Below are 18598 nucleotides of genomic sequence, written 5' to 3'. Positions count from 1 at the left end.
GTGTATATTTGTTATTAAATCACATTAGACTCTGACGGGTGAGTAAGTAAGTATTGTTCTTTGCATAATCGTAATATCTGCATTTGTGAAAAAATTGACTTAAATACATATTTTATGATAACAGAAATCAATGTATAATTTAGAATAAATATATTCAAAATGGTGTTTTGTTAGAGAAGGCAAAATGGCTGAAAATTGGATTTTCCAATTCACTTAGATATGCCAATTGGCAATTCAATGCAAAATGTTGGGGTATTGACTGCAAAAAAAGTGAAGGGAAATCATTTCTTTGAGAACTATTGACATGTTCCTTCTGAAGAAAATCAACTTCTCTTACAAGTTTATATACCAAGTGTTGTTTGAGATTTCAGTTTCACAGGCAAAAAAAATGTAACCCGCCGATTCAGTGCTCCCAAACAAGAAGAGAGATGCTAGCGACAAGAGAGGTGGTCTCCACATGGCTAATAGGCACGACGGTCACTAGCATTATTCTCTTTGAAAGACTACCATACCAGGAATGTAGGAAATTCAGGGACTTTTTTTTTATCTCTTCTTTATTTGGACTATTGAAGTATATATACATATCTCACACACACACATCGGGCCAGAAGCATTCTGACAGCTAATTTGGAAGTTCAAATTGAAACCTTAGTAGATCTTTGATTAAGTCAAACATTCATTCCCTCTAGATTATTGCTGAATCTATGGTTTCAAGTCACTTATTTCTCGTTTGCCTAGCTTTGATTTGGTGTTGAATGAGCCCCTCAAAAGCTTGACGCAAATAAAAAAAAATTTGTTTTACATCTCGGAGCTATATATCCTTGTCTAATTCTAGCCATTGAATAATTGAAACTTTGACAAATAACTATGGGTTTGTGCAGATTCTACTCTTTTGTCCTACATTGGTTTTGAATAAGAAGAGTGAGAGAGTAGCTCATTATAAAAAAAGGAGGCCCAGCAATATTCAAAGCATACATTTCTCGGCCTTTTGGCTAAGATCAAGTGTAATATATGTTCTTATCAGTTTAATATCTGATACGTTGGCCAATGGCCCACTCGATATTAAATTTATTTTTTGAGGTGGAGGGCCCACCACAGTAGCTTGCTGCTGAGGCTCTCGAGCGTCGCCTTGGCGTTGCACTATTGCCTCGTCCTGGCGCACCCCACCCAAATCAAGTACCAAAATTTTGGGCTCCTCTCTCCTTTTGTTAGAAGGTTTCACCACCAACAAACGCACTCCCAAAATTGTTTGTTAGGATCTTAAATAGTTTGGAAAAGCCCATAATTTATGGTTCTTTTACGCCCAAACCCAAAAGGACGAGTGTTTCTGGCCCATAACAAAAAATACCCTAAGAGTTAACGTTTTTGTCAAGTAGTGTTGTGTATTTGTGATTAGAGGTGATGGGTGTGTTGGAAGGATATTTGTGAACGGTGAGAGTTAAGTATAGTTTTTGTATGCACAAAAAATTGACTTAAATACATATTTCATGATGACAGAAATCAATTTATAATTTAGAATAAATATATTTAAAAAGGTGCTTTGTTAGAATAGGTTAAATGGCTGAAAATTGGATGCTTGTTCTCATTGGCAATTCACTTAGATATGCCTATGCAAAATGTTGGGGGTATTAACTCTGCAAAAAAGTGAAGGGATATCATTTCTTTGTACAACTATTATTGACATTCCTTCTGAAGAAAATCAACTTCTTTTACAGGTTTCAATATCAAATGTTATTTGAGATTTCAGTTTCACAGGCAAAAAATGTAGCCCGATTTAGTGTTCCAAAAACAAGAAGTGGGATGCTAGCGATAAGCCTGGCAATTTTGGTATTCGGGGAGGGATGCTAGCGACAAGCGTGGTCCTCACATGGCTAATAGTCACGACTGTCACTAGCATTACTCATCAGGGTAATCCATATCTGTAACTGGAGAATGAATTGCCAGACAACAAGAATATTGATCTTGTAGGTGCCTGCCAGTGACTATGTTTGCATACTATTCATATGACTAGCCTATTAGCAACTCCATTGGTGATGACAATATTTAAAATTTTAAACACAATCTGATATATGTTTACACATCAATTCAAATTTTGCTTTGATCTCAGTAAACAAGACCATTCAAATACAAAAAAATTTGTCCCTTCCCAACAAAAGAAAGAAAATATGTTTTTACTAGCCTTGGTTAGGCCAAGTAGCCAGCTTTTACACAGGTATAGAAATGCATTGAACATCTTTTTTACCCCTTTCCCCAAATGATTTTCACCTTCCTCTGAAAAAAGTGGTAAAGAGGAGTTGATTAGTATCTTCAAAAACTTTGGATCCTAGAAATCCTGATAAAATGTGCCAAACATTAGTTTGTAGTCTCTGCTCTTTCATTGCATTCCTTTTTCAACATGATCAATCCAATCTCTCACACAACTTAACTTGCAAGTGAACTCCAAGTCTCCAATCTGCATTTTTCTTGCAAAGAAAAACTTCGATATGAAAACCGTATCAACTTCTTTAAGGGAGGGGGGCAAAGTCCACAGCCTAAAGGCAGATATTCGCTGCCATTCCTCTCACAGTTCAACGACGACCAAGAAGTGTCGTCTTGGTTTTGAGATTCGAGTGGAGGAAGAAAGGTTGGTTTACTGGAATATCTTTAGCAAAGATGAATTTTACTGTATTTTTTTATGCAATTAAATTGAGAATGCAACATCTCGTAACACTATTGTTAAATATCATCAAAAACTCATCTTTGCTAAAGATATTTATATAAAACTTATGCAGATTGAAGATTAGAAATTTTAAAAACTCATCTTTGCTAAAGAAATTTTCATATATAAATAAAAGATATAAAACTTTAATAAGGTAATAATAAGAGTATGAGCTTTTGATGGTTCTAAACACTACATTTTCCATTACTTTCAAAGAAGTGATGGAAGCATTTCTCATTACTTTGGTGGTTCACACCCTTTTTAATTATTTGTGGTCCAACTTTTAGCGACGTAAGAAATTGCTTAAACATTGACAGTGGTCTGTAGTCAATGTGACCAATACAGAGCCATAAATGGCGGGATAAGAAAAACACTGAAAATACATTTTCTTTTCTTAATTTTCATATGATGACTTTAAACCCTCAAACTTTCTATCATCTTAATAATTTCAGGACCTACCACTGGACTACATTGTGGAAAATCTTAATATGAATTTGTAACGACCCTAAACTGATACCATTTATAAAATAAAAAAAAATCGGTATGTCCTCCGCTAAAAATCGTCCTACAACAACCTATTTAAATGCATTTTTAACCCGTTCCAACACAATAAATATCTAATACATTTCATGGTGATACAACCACAAAGTATATCATCCAGGTATTATAATTACAATCCCAAAATACAAGATTAATATTAAATGTCCATGCTCTACAACATTTAGACAGCTTATATAAAAGTTACAGTCCATAGGTATAATTATAATATTAAAAGTCCATAAGTCGTCGTACAAAATACATTATGCTTAGTTTTACAAAAATAGTGAGACCCAAGTACAAAAACAACAAAATAAGCTCAGCATTGTTATGCAATAAGTACAAAAATAGTGAGACCCAAGTACAAAATACATTATGCAAGTTTATTTGTAGGTTCTACTATTTTGTCCCACATCGGTTGTGAGGAAGAAGAGTGGAGAGAGTAGGTGATTCTAAAACAGGAGGCCCAGTATTGTTCAAAGCATACCTTTCTTGGTCTTTTGGCTAATATCAAGTGTAATATCTGTTCTTATTAGTGTAATATTTAATACGTGGGTCAATGGCCCACACGATATTAAATTTATTTTTTGAAGGGAAGGGTCCATCACAGTGGCTTGCTGCTGGGGCTCTTGAGCGTTGCCTTGGCCTGGCTTACTCCACCCAAATCTAGTACCAATTTATTTATTTATTTATTTATTTTTCTCCCTCTCTCTTTTTGCAAGGCTTGCAACCATGGGCCTGAGTTTACTTACATTTAGGATGGTTCCGCCAACAATGGACTAAATTGATATACCCTGTAATAAAGGCCTACAATCAAAAGATTTGACCCAAATAAAGTGTCTTTTCGCCCCCATAACAAAAAAATTACTTTAGACAATGCGTATTTGTGATACATGGGTAAATATAAGTTTGTATTTGTGATTGGATTATGTGTATTTGTTTTTGAACTACATCTCTGATTGAATTATACGTGCATTTGTTATTGAATTACATCTTATAAATAAAATTTGCCAATTTTAGAGATTGGATTATACGTGCATTTGTTATTGAATCACATCTTATAAATAAAATTTGCCAATTTTTCGAGTTAAGTTGATTCAGATTGTTTTGATTTCTTATTTGTTTGTCGCACAAAAAACACTTTTTAAAATTTTAGGTAGAAAAGGCTTTTAGAGCTGTCCAATATCCCTTCTTTTTTCACATATTTTTATGAATGCACTTTTTTGATATAGAAGTATGTTTTTTTTTGTGTATATTTGTTATTAGATCACATTAGACTCTGACGGGTGAGTAGGTAAGCATTGTCCATTGTATAATCGTAATATTTGCATTTGTGAAAAAATTAACTTAAATACATTTTTTATGATAACAAAAATCAATGTATAATTTAGAATAAATATATTCAAAATGGTGTTTTGTTAGAGATGGCTAAATGGCTGAAAATTGGATGTTCCAATTGGCAATTCACTTAGATATGCCAAGACTACCAAATAGTTTCATAAGGCATTTCAGGCTAGTAAATTTATCCGTACTGGGAATGTAGGAAATTCAGGGACATTTTTTATCACTTCTTTATTTGGACTATTGAAGTATATATCTCACACACACGCATCGGGCCAAAAGCATTCTAACAGCTAAATTGGAAGTTTAAATTGAAACCTTAGTAGATCTCTGATTAAGTCAAACCTTCATTCCCTCTAGATTATTGTTGAATCTATGGTTTCAAGTCACTTATTTCTCTTTTGCCTATCTTTGATTTGGTGTTGAATGAGCCCCTCAAAAGCTTGACGCAAATAAACTAATTGTTGATTCTACTCTTTTGTCACACATTGGTTATGAATAAGAAGAGTGGGAGAGTAGGTTATTATAAAAAAGGAGGCCCAGATTTATTCAAAGCATACATTTCTCGGCCTTTTGGCTAAGATCAAATGTAGTATCTGTTCTTATCAGTTTAATATCTGATACGTGGGCCAGGGCCAATGGCCCACACGATATTAAATTTATTTTTTGAGGGGGAGTGCCCATCATAGTAGCTTGCTGCTGGGGCACTCGAGCTTCGCCTTGGTGTTGCACTATTGTCTTGGCCTGGCGCACCCCACCCAAATCAAGTACCAAATTTTGATTCTCCATGCAAGAATTGAAATTTTGGGCCAATCTTTCTTTTTGTTAAGACTCCCACATTATTTTTGATGGGACCTAAAATAGTTGGATGGGCCCATGTAGTGGCTTATTTTTCAGGTGTCTTTTTGGCCCAACTCGTGTCTTTCTAGCCCATAACAAAATATTTCAAAAAAGAGTTTGCGTTTTGGACAACTGACAATTACATATTTTTGTTGGGTCAGAAGAGACCTCCAATATTGCATTTGTTTGTAACTCACATGACTGAATTGGATTATACACTAGCAGTATTGGATTACACTGAACAGTATTGAATCACACTGAACAATATTAAATCTCACTGTCTTTTGATATTATAACATGTGCATTTGTCACGCCTCGAAAATGCTAACAAAATGCCATGATACCATTTCATTAAGACCCGAAAATTCCAATAAAATCCTCAATTTATTCAACTCAAAATACATCAAAATATACTAGGATCGTAAAAAAAATACCCTCTTTTATACAAAATCAATTTCCTCAAATATACACAAAAATTCTCCAAATAGAAAAAAATTTAAATCTCGCAACGCCAACTCTTCAGGCTAAGCCCGAATCTAGCAATCCCCGTTCATCTTCGATACCTGAAACTGGAGGGTGGTGAGACTGAAAGTCCCAGTAGGAAAAACCATAACAAGAATTTCATGAAGGTTTAATAAAACAACTTCACAAAATATACATAGTCATGTGAGTTTATATGCAAAATACATATGCATTTAATTAAAACATTTAATCAAAATTATTGAAGCAAAATCACCCCAAGCCATTCAAGGTATAGAGAACCCTACACTGAAAAATAATTTCTTTACTAGATCATCAAAGCCTCAAGCTCCGGCCTCCTCTGCAACTCTCGGCTCCCTCTCTATCCTCAAAATCTCAGTGTCTTCGCTCTCGGCTCATTGTCTCTCAACTTTCCTTTATTTTTTTTTTCCTTCTCTATATACTAACTTAGTGACCCTCAATACTCAAATATATAGGCAAATGCATTCCACGGACACAAGCCCACCAACTGCTCACCAAACAAACTTCAAAAATATCTCATTCCTATACATCAGACCAAACCAACGTGAAGCCCACAAATTTTTGGCCGAACGAATCAGTTAGTGGGCCCCGCCACCTTTTTTTTTACGTTACATCTCGGCCAGCCCACCTGCTCCTCGTCATTTCATTCTTGTTTTTTTTTTTTTTTTTTTTTTTCATCATTTCTTTCTCTCTTAATATTTCTATCAGAAAGCATTATCACAATATAAACCCACATGCACAATGAATTTGGCCCAACAATTCAACCCATGGGACCCGCTAAACACACCATTTCCTTTCTTCTTTTCTTTCTCTCTATCTCTGTTGGCAGCCCTCATCACCAACAAATTATATATATATATATATATATATATATATATATCATTTCTTTCTATCTTAATATTTCTATCGGAAAGCATTATCACAATATAAACCCACATGCACAATGAATTTGGCCCAACAATTCAACCCATGGGACCCGCCAAACACACCATTTCCTTTCTTCTTTTCTTTCTCTCTATCTCTGTTGGCAGCCCTCATCACCAACAAATTACATATATATATATATATATATATATATATATATATATATATATGTAACAAAATCAACTAACCATTAAACATCATTTTGGTGAGACCCGCCCACCATTACCACTTCTCTTTCCTCTTCCTATTTCGGCTACAGCATCACCATTTGATTCCAATAATCCTGTACAAAACTCCACTAACTTAATAAATAAATGATTAAATAAAATTAATTTACTAAAATTAACACTAAAAAACAAAATATTAATAACCCAAAATCTCCAATTGGGTAAGTCTCCAATTAAAATTACATACCCAATCTTAACAACTACGAATCATGAAATAAATTAAAATCCTAAAAATCCGGGTTGTCACAACATTTATGAAAAAATTGACTTAAATACATATTTCATAATGACATAAATCAATGTATAATTTGGAATTAATATATTTTAAAAAGTTGCTTTGTTAGAGAATTGGATGTTCCCATTGGCAATTCACTTAGATATGCCTACTCAAAATGTTGGGGGTATTGACTCTGTAAAAAAGTGAAGGGAAATCATTTCTCTGTACAACTATTATTGATATGTTCCTTATGAAGAAAATCAACTTCTCTTACAGGTTTCAATACCAAATATTGTTTGAGATTCCAGTTTCACACGCAAAAAGTGTAGCCCGATTCGGTGTTCCCAAACAAGAAGAGAGATTCTAGCGACAAGCGTGACAATTTTGGCGATTGAATGAAGTGGTCCCCACATAGATGTGGTGGTTCCCACATGACTGATAGTCGTGACTGTCACTAGCATTACTAATTAGGGTAATCCATATCTATAACTAGAGAATGAATTGCCAAACAACAAGAATATTGATCCTATAGGTGCTTGCCAATGACTATGTTTGCATTCTATTCATACGACTAGCTAATTAGCAACTCCATTGATGATAACAATATTTAAATACAATCTGATATATGTTTACATATCAATTCAAATTTTTTATATTAGCACCTTCTCTCCTTGGGGAGGGTGGCAGTAGATTAGATACCTCTCAAGCTAACAATGTGGTCAGTTATGTAATGTTAGTGAATCGTGATGATACTTGGCAACATAATTAGCTTTTATTTAGATGTGTTGTATCCAACCTGTGATTTATTTTAGTTTACTGGGACACTGTAAAACTTCACTGATGTAATATATCTAGTTCTTTATGTGCATCTATTTCTGGGAAGGGTCTGTACCAGTTCTTTATTTGGACTACTTAAGTAAATCTCTCTCTCTCCCTCTCTCTCTCTCTCTCTCTCACACACACACACCCGCCGGTGCCAAAAGCATTCTGACAGCTAAATTGGAAGTTCAATTTGAGATCCCAGTAGAACTCTGATTAAGTCAAAGCCTGCATTCCCTCTAGTAACATTACTCTCTTTGAAAGACTACCAAATAGTCTCCTCGGGCAGGCTAGTAATGAATGTAGGAAATTCAGGAACGTTTTTGTATCACTTCTTTATTTGGACTATTGAAGTGTGTGTGTGTATATATATATATATATATATCTCACACACACACGCATCGGGGCCAGAAGCATTCTGACGGCCAAATTGGATGTTCAAATCGAAACTCCAGTAATCTCTTATTTAAGTCAAACCTGCAGTCCCTCTAGATTATTGCTGAATCTATGGTTTCAAGTCATTTATCTTTTGCCTATCTTCGATTTAGTGTTCATGAGAATTTGACAAGTCTCAATTTATCGGATGGACACCATTTCAGTGGAGTCCTTAATTTTTCCATTCAATTGCCGAATCCAAAGCATGTTTTATGGTTTTTTATTTGTTCACCTAGTTATGACGCCCCAGTTATTTTTCATATTGTGAATCTTGCAACCTCAATACGTATTCCTCGACCTATCCTTTCACCATACAATGATATACTTACTGATATATTATTGCATTCCAAATCAGTTCGACAGAAGTTGCTGAATCTCAATTCTGTTGGTTACTTGTTCTTTAGGCATATGCAGAAGAAGAAGAGAGAAGAGAGGCTGAAGAAAAGAAGAGAATCGAGAGACAAGCTATTTCAAGATGGTATCAGCTTCTTTCGTCGATTGTTACCCGGCAAAGGTTGAACAACACTTACGGCGATGGTGAGCCGTCACAAATATATGATGGCATTCAGAAAGGGGAGGATAAAGTTGGTTCAGAAAATGTTGTTAATGGGGATGGCAAACAATCTACTGTTTGTCAGCAACAGGACGTACGAGAAAGCAAGCTAGATGTTTCAGCAAGGTTTCCTTTTGCCTATCTCTACCCCGGCGAAAACCAAAGCTAATACTTGGAGCAAGTCTTGAATGAGCCCCTGGAAAGCTTGGTGCAAATAAACGAATTTTTATTCTACGTTTCCGAGCTATATATCCTTGTTTAATTCTGGTCATTGAATAATTGAACGAATACTATGGACCTATTTTTCTGCAAGAAAGAACATACCAGTTCTCCGCCTCCTCGTTTTCTCTTCCTGTTTAAACTCTCCACCAAACATGTAACTTCTAAAAGCAAATCTTTCAATTGGGTTTCAAGTTTCAACTAAAAAAGTGCTCAAAAAATATCAAGAGCACATACCCAAACAGAACTCAAGAGCTGGGCAAGTTTATTTCGTAAAGGACAACACGTGTAGATTCTACTGTTTTGTCCCACATCGGTTATGGGAAGAAGAGTGGAGAGAGTAGGTGATTATAAAAGAGGTGGCCCAATTATGTTCAAAGCATACCTTTCTCGGCCTTTTGGCTAAGATCAAGTGTAGTATCTGTTCTTATCAGTTTAATATCTGATACGTGGGCCAATGGCTCACACGATATTAAATTTATTTTTTGAGGGGGAGAGTCCATCACAGTAGCTTGCTGCTGGGGCTCTTGAGCGTCGCCTTGGTGTTGCACTATTACCTTGGCCTGGCACACCCCACCCAAATTTAGTACCAAAATTTTATTCTCTATTCAAGGCTTGAAACTCTTTGCAGAGTTTTACTTACATTAATGATGAGCCCACCAACAATGAACTATATTGATATGTCCCCCGTAATAACGGCTTACAACCCAAAGAGGTAACTTTTAGGCCTGTTAACCCAGAAGGGCTTGTATAACCCAAAAAAGTGTTTTTTCAGCCTATAACAAAAAAACATACTTTGGACAAGTGTGTATACATGTATTTGTGATTGGATTGGATTATATGTGTATTTCTTATCGAACCACATTATACGCACAAAAAAACTTTTAGTGCAATATCCCTTCTTTTTTCAAAGATATTGAAGTACGTTTTTTTAGTGTATATTTGTTATTAAATCACATTAGACTCTGACGGGTGAGTAGGTAAGTATTGTTCTTTGCATAATCGTAATATAAATATATTCAAAATGGTGTTTTGTTAGAGAAGGCAAAATGGCTGAAAATTGGATTTTCCAATTCACTTAGATATGCCAATTGGCAATTCAATGCAAAATGTTGGGGTATTGACTGCAAAAAAAGTGAAGGGAAATCATTTCTTTGAGAACTATTGACATGTTCCTTCTGAAGAAAATCAACTTCTCTTACAAGTTTCTATACCAAGTGTTGTTTGAGATTTCAGTTTCACAGGCAAAAAAAATGTAACCCGCCGATTCAGTGCTCCCAAACAAGAAGAGAGATGCTAGCGACAAGAGAGGTGGTCTCCACATGGCTAATAGGCACGACGGTCACTAGCATTATTCTCTTTGAAAGACTACCATACCAGGAATGTAGGAAATTCAGGGACTTTTTTTTTATCTCTTCTTTATTTGGACTATTGAAGTATATATACATATCTCACACACACACATCGGGCCAGAAGCATTCTGACAGCTAATTTGGAAGTTCAAATTGAAACCTTAGTAGATCTTTGATTAAGTCAAACATTCATTCCCTCTAGATTATTGCTGAATCTATGGTTTCAAGTCACTTATTTCTTGTTTGCCTAGCTTTGATTTGGTGTTGAATGAGCCCCTCAAAAGCTTGACGCAAATAAAAAAAAATTTGTTTTACATCTCGGAGCTATATATCCTTGTCTAATTCTAGCCATTGAATAATTGAAACTTTGACAAATAACTATGGGTTTGTGCAGATTCTACTCTTTTGTCCTACATTGGTTTTGAATAAGAAGAGTGAGAGAGTAGCTCATTATAAAAAAAGGAGGCCCAGCAATATTCAAAGCATACATTTCTCGGCCTTTTGGCTAAGATCAAGTGTAATATATGTTCTTATCAGTTTAATATCTGATACGTTGGCCAATGGCCCACTCGATATTAAATTTATTTTTTGAGGTGGAGGGCCCACCACAGTAGCTTGCTGCTGAGGCTCTCGAGCGTCGCCTTGGCGTTGCACTATTGCCTCGTCCTGGCACACCCCACCCAAATCAAGTACCAAAATTTTGGGCTCCTCTCTCCTTTTGTTAGAAGGTTTCACCACCAACAAACGCACTCCCAAAATTGTTTGTTAGGATCTTAAATAGTTTGGAAAAGCCCATAATTTATGGTTCTTTTAGGCCCAAACCCAAAAGGACGAGTGTTTCTGGCCCATAACAAAAAATACCCTAAGAGTTAACGTTTTTGTCAAGTAGTAGTATGTATTTGTGATTAGAGGTGATGGGTGTGTTGGAAGGATATTTGTGAACGGTGAGAGTTAAGTATAGTTTTTGTATGCACAAAAAATTGACTTAAATACATATTTCATGATGACAGAAATCAATTTATAATTTAGAATAAATATATTTAAAAAGGTGCTTTTTTAGAATAGGTTAAATAGCTGAAAATTGGATGTTTGTTCTCATTGGCAATTCACTTAGATATGCCTATGCAAAATGTTAGGGGTATTAACTCTGCAAAAAAGTGAAGGGAAATCATTTCTTTGTACAACTATTATTGACATTCCTTCCGAAGAAAATCAACTTCTCTTACAGGTTTCAATATCAAATGTTATTTGAGATTTCAGTTTCACAGGCAAAAAATGTAGCCCGATTCAGTGTTCCAAAAACAAGAAGAGGGATGCTAGCGACAAGCGTGGCAATTTTGGTATTCGCGGAGGGATGCTAGCGACAAGCGTGGTCCTCACATGGCTAATAGTCACGACTGTCACTAGCATTACTCATCAGGGTAATCCATATCTGTAACTGGAGAATGAATTGCCAGACAACAAGAATATTGATCTTGTAGGTGCCTGCCAGTGACTATGTTTGCATACTATTCATATGACTAGCCTATTAGCAACTCCATTGGTGATGACAATATTTAAAATTTTAAACACAATCTGATATATGTTTTGTCACACAAAAAAGCTTTTAAAATTTTCGGTAGAAAAAGATTTTGCTAACGAAAAGGGTTTTAGCGCTGTCCAATATCCCTTCTTTTTTCACATATTTTTTACGAGTGCCTTTTTTTGATATAGAAGTACGTTTTTTTTAGTGTATATTTCTTATTAGATCACATTAGACTTTGATGGGGTGAGTAGGTAAATATTATCCTTTGTATAATTGTAATATCTGCATTTGTGAAAAAAAATTGACTTAAATACATATTTTATGATATTTGAAAATTGGATGTTCCAACTGGCAATTCACTTAGATATGCCAATTGGCAATTCAATGCAAAATTGTTGTACCACAGATCTAATGTGCACCATAGGAAGTAAAAGACACTTGACAGCAAAAAAGAAAAGAAATGAGACAAACAAAACTGGTTTGGCAGATGCAGCCATCTGCCAACCAAGTAATGGTTTCAAGTCACTTATTTTTCTTTTGCCTATCTTTGATTTGGTGTTGAATGAGCCCCTCAAAAGCTTGACGCAAATAAACAAAATTTTGTTTTACATTTCCGAGCTATAGATCCTTGTCTAATTCTAGCCATTGAATAATTGAACCTTTGACGAATAACAATGGGTTTCAATTGGTTTTCAAATAAGAGTTCAAAAAATATCTGAGCAAGTACCCAAACAGAACTCAAGAGTTTGTTTGGTAAATATGTATGTAGATTCTACTCTTTTGTCCCACATTGGTTATGAATAAGAAGAGTGGGAGAGTAGCTCATTATATAAAAAAGAGGTCCAATTCTATTCAAAGCATACCTTTCTCGGCCTTTTGACTAATATCAAGTGTAGTATTTGTTTTAATCAGTTTAATATCTGATACGTGGGCTAATGGCCCACACGATATTAAATTTATTTTTTGAGGGGGGAGGGCTCACCACAGTACCTTGCCGCTGCTGGGGTCTTGAGTGTCGCCTTGGCGTTTCACTATTGCCTTGGATTGGCGCACCCCACCCAAATCTAGTACCAAAATTTGATTCTCTGTGCAGGACATGAAATTTTGGGCCTCTCTCTTTTGGGTTAAAGGGTTTGCCCACCAACAAATGGACTCCTGGGGTCTCAAATAGTGGAGAAGCCCATAATCCAAAAGGTTTTAGGCCCCAACCCAAAAGGGCTTATAACCCAAGAAGTGTCTTTCTGGCCTATAACAAGAAATACCCAAAAGAGTTTGGGCAAGTGTAGTCCGTATTTAGCATTTTATGTATTTATTATTGGATCACATCATTAGTAGGGCAAATATTATTGATATTATCAATCTATAATTTAGAATAATTATATTTAAAAAGGTGCTTTGTTAGAGAAGGCTAAATGGCTGAAAATTGGATGTTTGTTCCCATTGGCAATTCACTTAGATATGCCATGCAAAATGAGGTTTTCAAAACCAAATGTTGTTTGAGATTTCAGTTTCACAAGTAAAAGATATAGCCCTATATTCGGTGTTCCCAAACAAGAAGAGAGATGCTAGCGAGGCGATTGGATGAGGTGGTCCCCACATGGCTGATAGTCACGACTTTCACTAGCATCACTCATCAGGGTAATCAATGTCTGTAACCGGAGAATGAATTGCCAGACAACAAGAATATTGATCCTGTAGGTGCCTGCCAATGACTATGTTTGCATACTATTCATATGACTGCTTATTAGCAACTCCATTGGTGATGACAATCTTTAAATACAATCTGATAAATGTTTACACATCAATTCAAATTTTGCTTTGATCTCAGTAAACAAGACCATCAAAATGCAAAAAAGTTTGTTCCTCCCCAACAAAAGAAAGGAAATATGTTTTTACTAGCCTTGGTTAGGCCAAGTAACCAGCTTATACACAGGTATAGAAATGCATTGAACATCTTTTTTACTCCTTTCCCAAAACCATTTTCACCTTCCTCTGAAAAAAGTGGTAAAGAGGAGTTGATGAGAATCTTCAAAAACTTTGGATCCTAGAAATCCAGAGAAAAATGTGGCCAGCCATTAGTTTGTAGTCTGCTCTTTCAGTGCATTCCTTTTCAACATGATCAATCCAATCTCTCACACAACTTAACCTGCAAGTGAACTCCAAGACTCCAATCTGCATTTTTCTAACAAAGAAAAACTTCGATATAAAAACCGTATCAACTTCTTCAAGGGAGGGGGGCAAAGCCCACCGCCTAAAGGCCGATATTCGCTGCCCTTCCTCTCACATGTGAGGGCGGCGGATGCAGTTCTTTAGGCTGTGAAATAACAATCTCCATTTGAAACATATCAGAAAGAATGTAGTATATGAAAAGGACCACTATTTACCTCACATTTTCTCAATTGTAGAAGGCAAGTGCAAGATCAAAAAAGAGGACTATCACCAATGTTTCTCACATTGTGTTCCATGGTCTTTAGATCGCGAAGATGTTGCAGAATTTCTTGAAGAAGATCCATTCCTTTGTCTCCTTTATTCAATGAGCCAATACAATGCTTTAGAAACTCCCTATTTGCTTCAAGAGCTTGTAGCCTCTCATAGATATGATCTACCTCCTCTTCAACGGGAATTTTCTTGCCCTCCACTTCAAAGTCGGAATCCAAGGAGCTACGCAATTCAGCATAGCCAGAGTTGTCCTGTTCTGTATTCGACTCCACTTCTCCTATTTCGACACCAGTTGCATCAAAAAGAGGAAGAAGCCTTTTTGCTTTGGAACCAATTATTTTGTTCTCTGAATAATCCTTACCATTCAAAGCCTCGGATAACACATTTGAAACCTCATTTTCAACAGGACTGCTAACATGACCATAATTGTCGCAGAATTCTTTGCCATAATCATGTGTGAAATGCTCTATTGGTTTAACATCCTCAAACGTATGTCCCTCTTCATCGGCCAATGTGAAAAGCTTCTCCTCCAACGCTTTGAGCTCCTCTAAAATGGACAGCCTTTCTTCCTCAAATTCCGCCATTGACTCATCTAGTGTACTCAAATCCTTGACACAATCTAGCACAATTTCTCCCAAATTTGGAACTTCATCAGCAGGAGCATTGTTGTTGTCACCGTCTTGATGGCCACAAAAGCTATCATCTTCATCCCTTCTGTCGCGATTAAGATCAATAGATAGCTCATCAACATCCTCAGCAGCATTGCTACAAGAAGCAGAAGAGGTTCTACTTCTAAAACTCCCATCTTTCCTTCTCAACATCCTCTCTTTTGCTTCGTATTCCAAAACCTTCTTACGATACATTTCCAGCTCCTTTTCAAGCTCCTGTTTCTCGTTCTCTCTCTTTGTCATGAGCTCATTCAGAAGCTGCAATGCTTCCTGGTCATACTCGGATTGTTCCTCCATCATCCTCTGGTATTGCAACGCTTCCATCTGCATCGCGGCCTTCTCTTCTTGGAGCCTTGTTATCATGGCCATTGTCTGATTGGCAGCTATTGCAGCAGCACTCCTCTCTGCTTCTAGCTCCGCGTATAAACCACATAGAGCCTTGCGTTCAGCTCTCAACGCTGATTTTAGCCTCTCAACGGTCAGAACCCCATCACCACATTCCACCTCACTCACCACACTTCCATCCCAAGACTCCTCTGCTCCTGATTCTCTCTTATCAAACACCAACAATTTCTTATGTAGGTGGTGGAGGCCTTCCATGTAATTGGCTGCGTCGGAAAGCTTATCTTCCTCCACCTCATTGGCCTCCAATTCAGCAGATAAATTTTGGTTTACCTCTTCATGATTCTTATCATCCAAAACTTTTCTTTCTTGTATGGTAGCTTTCTCAATTTGCTTTGAACCTTTCAACACCAAATTTTGATCATTAGAATCCACTTACTCTTATGATATAAATAAAATTAATGTTTGATTAGAGGAGGAGTTAAATTGTAGATGAGATTTACCTAGGTCATTCCCAAATATGAATGCATTAGAGGAAGTGGAAATTTTGACATTCTTGTTTTGCATGGAGGATTGATCTACTTGTAGACATGGCAATAGAGTTGGTTCTTTAGCTTGAGTTTGATTAGCCGGCGCATCTTCTTCTTCACCTGCTGATTACAATCAATAAATTGTAAATTGATCTAGCACAAATATAGATGAAATTTTGTGGTGGCAAAAATAAGAGTATTAGAAGAAAATTATATAAATTTATACAACTTACATATATATATATATATATATATATATATGTACCTTGTGGATTATCTGGTTCTCTAATGGTTGTTGCTTCCACATTGTTGTCACTGATACATGAGGTCTGAGAAACTTGAGTAACAATTAATTGTTCACATGTCACAACCAACAAATCTTCTATCATCTGTTCAACCACTAGAATTGAGAAGTTCTCAATCCCACTAATCTCAAAAGCTTCTACCACTCCATACCTTGCCTTCTCTGCACTATCACCATGTAAAGAAGCCTCTTCTACTAATTGAACTTGAGATTCAATCCATGGCTCAGAATCAAAATCCCCATTTAGATGGTCAAGAATTCCCACCAGATCTTCCTCAACAGTTGAGGAATCAATCAATTCAACAGGTCTCAAGCGATCAAAATCGCGACAACCATAACCCAATGGAGGAAGATTCATGAGCTGAAGTGATTCATCTTCATCAAAACATGTTTGAATGATGGAAGCAGCATCGGGACATCGATGAGAAGAATCCGAACGACTTGATTCATGCTCTTGAGAATTGGGATCTGCCTTCTCATCCACTGCAGCTTCAAAGCTAAAACTTTCAACATCAGAAAGAATCTGATGTTCATCTTCAACTTTTTCTTCTTCATCTTCTTTCTTTCGTTCGATATCATGGTCATTGTTGACATGCTCTGCTGAACTATCAGACTTACATGTGTCTGAGTACTCATCCAATGTCTCTGTAATCAAATTTGCTTTAGGGGTGTTTTCCAAAACTTCCCAAGAGGGCTTAAACAGTAAATTAAAAGGGTATATATTGCTGCTTAAGCTCTCCTCACAGCAAGAACATTTAGAAGTAGTCTTCTGATCACCATTTTCAAATTTGTTCTCACTCACCCATGTAAAGAAAGCAATTCTTCTTGAGATTTCAGTGGAGTTTTTGTTGCATTTCGGCTGCGTGGACACGCAATCCATGCACAAGTTGTGGGACTCTGCCAGTTTTTGGTGGTTTGGACAATAACTCAGCTTGGAAATCTCATTGGCATGTGTTTCGCAGACAAGATCTTTGTAGGAATTTTTGGTCTTGTTGGGGTCTAGGATGTGATCAAGTCTTGAACACCATAGGCAGGGTGGTTTGAGGCCAAAGTAGTTTGCAAATTTGGTGATGAGAAATGAAAAGAGTGAGTTGAGGAGGAGGAGAAGAATCAATACCCACTCAAGGAGTGTGTAGACTAGAATTACTGTGATTTTGTGGGTGTTTCTATGCAACATTGTTGCAAACTTGTTGGCAGCCATGGATGTTGCAATGCTCACTTGTTATTTACACACACACACACACACACACAGTGGGAGAGAGTTTTCTGAAGCTTTGAGAATGGAGAGAATTAGCAGATGCTAGTTTGTAGCAGAGAGAACCATAGATGTTTTTTTTCAAAAGAGTGCTGCATTAACAAAATAATACTATGTGATTGTGTACAGTTTATGGAATATTTTAGCATTTTACTTTATATTTACTAAGCATTGGAAAATTACATTATTAAGTATAGGTTATGTTAGCATTCATATCCGATTATTTTATTTGAGTGGGGATGACGTCATCATGATAGCTGAAATTATAATAGTTATCTCCACTCTCATAAATACTTTTGGATATTTATTCATAATGTTAATGACACATACTTCAAAACATTAATTATACAGTAATGCTATGCATGTCTATAAAATAGATTCGACTTTCCATGCCGACTCAACAAATAATAGTTAGATGCATTCACTCCAGATGATTATAAATTAGTTGAATTGGTGTGATCAAATATTAATTGATCATTCAAAAATGAGTAATGATACTCTCCCTGAGAAGAGAGAATGAAAATGAGCTCTTCCTTAGATAAATAAGGCCCAAATATGGTTTTTTTTTTTTCTTTTCCCTGACTGAGTAGTATTATTTTCATTAAAATAATATATTTTTCCTTAACTTTATATCAATAGTTTTTCTATTTCATTTTGATTTTAAGTATATATAAAGAAATTCAACTTATCTTTATATATGTATATATAAATAGTATGTGTAACAAAATTCTACATAGCCGTTATATCAAAGATAGAATGAAGGTATAGGTCAAACCTTCACTTATATTTCACATTGTGGATAAGAAAAACAAAATCTAACAATGTGAAACTTCTCCAAAATTAGTGGATTATGGTTTAAAAATTAAACCCTT

The 18598-nt window shown here is 36.0% G+C and overlaps 1 protein-coding gene and 6 non-coding genes across 9 annotated transcripts; 6 read left to right on the top strand and 1 right to left on the bottom strand.

Annotated features, from left to right (window-relative positions):
• Positions 1-971: 971 nt before the first annotated feature.
• On the top strand, positions 972-1167 carry LOC132267982 (U2 spliceosomal RNA). Its single transcript, XR_009469148.1, has one exon. It is a non-coding gene; the product is annotated as a U2 spliceosomal RNA (small nuclear RNA).
• A 2551-nt stretch (positions 1168-3718) lies between these two features.
• LOC132268068 (U2 spliceosomal RNA) lies at positions 3719-3915 on the top strand. Its single transcript, XR_009469207.1, has one exon. It is a non-coding gene; the product is annotated as a U2 spliceosomal RNA (small nuclear RNA).
• A 1217-nt stretch (positions 3916-5132) lies between these two features.
• LOC132268053 (U2 spliceosomal RNA) lies at positions 5133-5334 on the top strand. Its single transcript, XR_009469194.1, has one exon. It is a non-coding gene; the product is annotated as a U2 spliceosomal RNA (small nuclear RNA).
• Positions 5335-9692: 4358 nt separating this feature from the next.
• Positions 9693-9888, top strand: LOC132267924 (U2 spliceosomal RNA). Its single transcript, XR_009469131.1, has one exon. It is a non-coding gene; the product is annotated as a U2 spliceosomal RNA (small nuclear RNA).
• A 1259-nt stretch (positions 9889-11147) lies between these two features.
• Positions 11148-11343, top strand: LOC132268062 (U2 spliceosomal RNA). Its single transcript, XR_009469202.1, has one exon. It is a non-coding gene; the product is annotated as a U2 spliceosomal RNA (small nuclear RNA).
• Positions 11344-13047: 1704 nt separating this feature from the next.
• Positions 13048-13246, top strand: LOC132268073 (U2 spliceosomal RNA). Its single transcript, XR_009469210.1, has one exon. It is a non-coding gene; the product is annotated as a U2 spliceosomal RNA (small nuclear RNA).
• A 674-nt stretch (positions 13247-13920) lies between these two features.
• Positions 13921-17852, bottom strand: LOC132266307 (myosin-binding protein 3). 3 transcript variants are annotated; one of them, XM_059767161.1, is made up of 4 exons: positions 16433-17852; positions 16141-16290; positions 14573-16038; positions 13921-14370 (listed from the first exon to the last, which is right to left on the bottom strand). In XM_059767161.1, exons 1-3 carry the CDS (start codon positions 17670-17672, stop codon positions 14609-14611), a joined length of 2820 nt encoding a protein of 939 aa, XP_059623144.1. In that variant the 5' UTR covers positions 17673-17852; the 3' UTR covers positions 13921-14370; positions 14573-14608. The 3 variants fall into 3 exon arrangements, with proteins under 3 accessions (XP_059623144.1, XP_059623143.1, XP_059623146.1); XM_059767160.1 differs by having other exon boundaries at positions 13921-16038; XM_059767163.1 differs by having other exon boundaries at positions 13921-16038; positions 16141-16287.
• Between the last annotated feature and the right edge of the window lie 746 nt (positions 17853-18598).

The sequence above is a fragment of the Cornus florida genome, unplaced genomic scaffold, assembly GCF_030987335.1.
Source record: "Cornus florida cultivar Cherokee Brave unplaced genomic scaffold, ASM3098733v1 CherokeeBrave_3.0.0_Hap2_Chr07, whole genome shotgun sequence".
NCBI classification, from domain to species: domain Eukaryota; kingdom Viridiplantae; phylum Streptophyta; class Magnoliopsida; order Cornales; family Cornaceae; genus Cornus; species Cornus florida.
This window is presented reverse-complemented; position numbering and strand designations above follow the sequence as displayed.

Excerpts from the sequence above, each read along its gene's own strand:
- LOC132266307 (XM_059767160.1), bottom strand. The coding sequence starts at position 17,672 with ATGGCTGCCAACAAGTTTGCAACAATGTTGCATAGAAACACCCACAAA. Across the intron at positions 16,291-16,432 it reads AGAACCAGATAATCCACAAG|CAGGTGAAGAAGAAGATGCG; the intron begins GTACATATATAT and ends GATTGTAATCAG. Across the intron at positions 16,039-16,140 it reads CATATTTGGGAATGACCTAG|GTTCAAAGCAAATTGAGAAA; the intron begins GTAAATCTCATC and ends TGGTGTTGAAAG.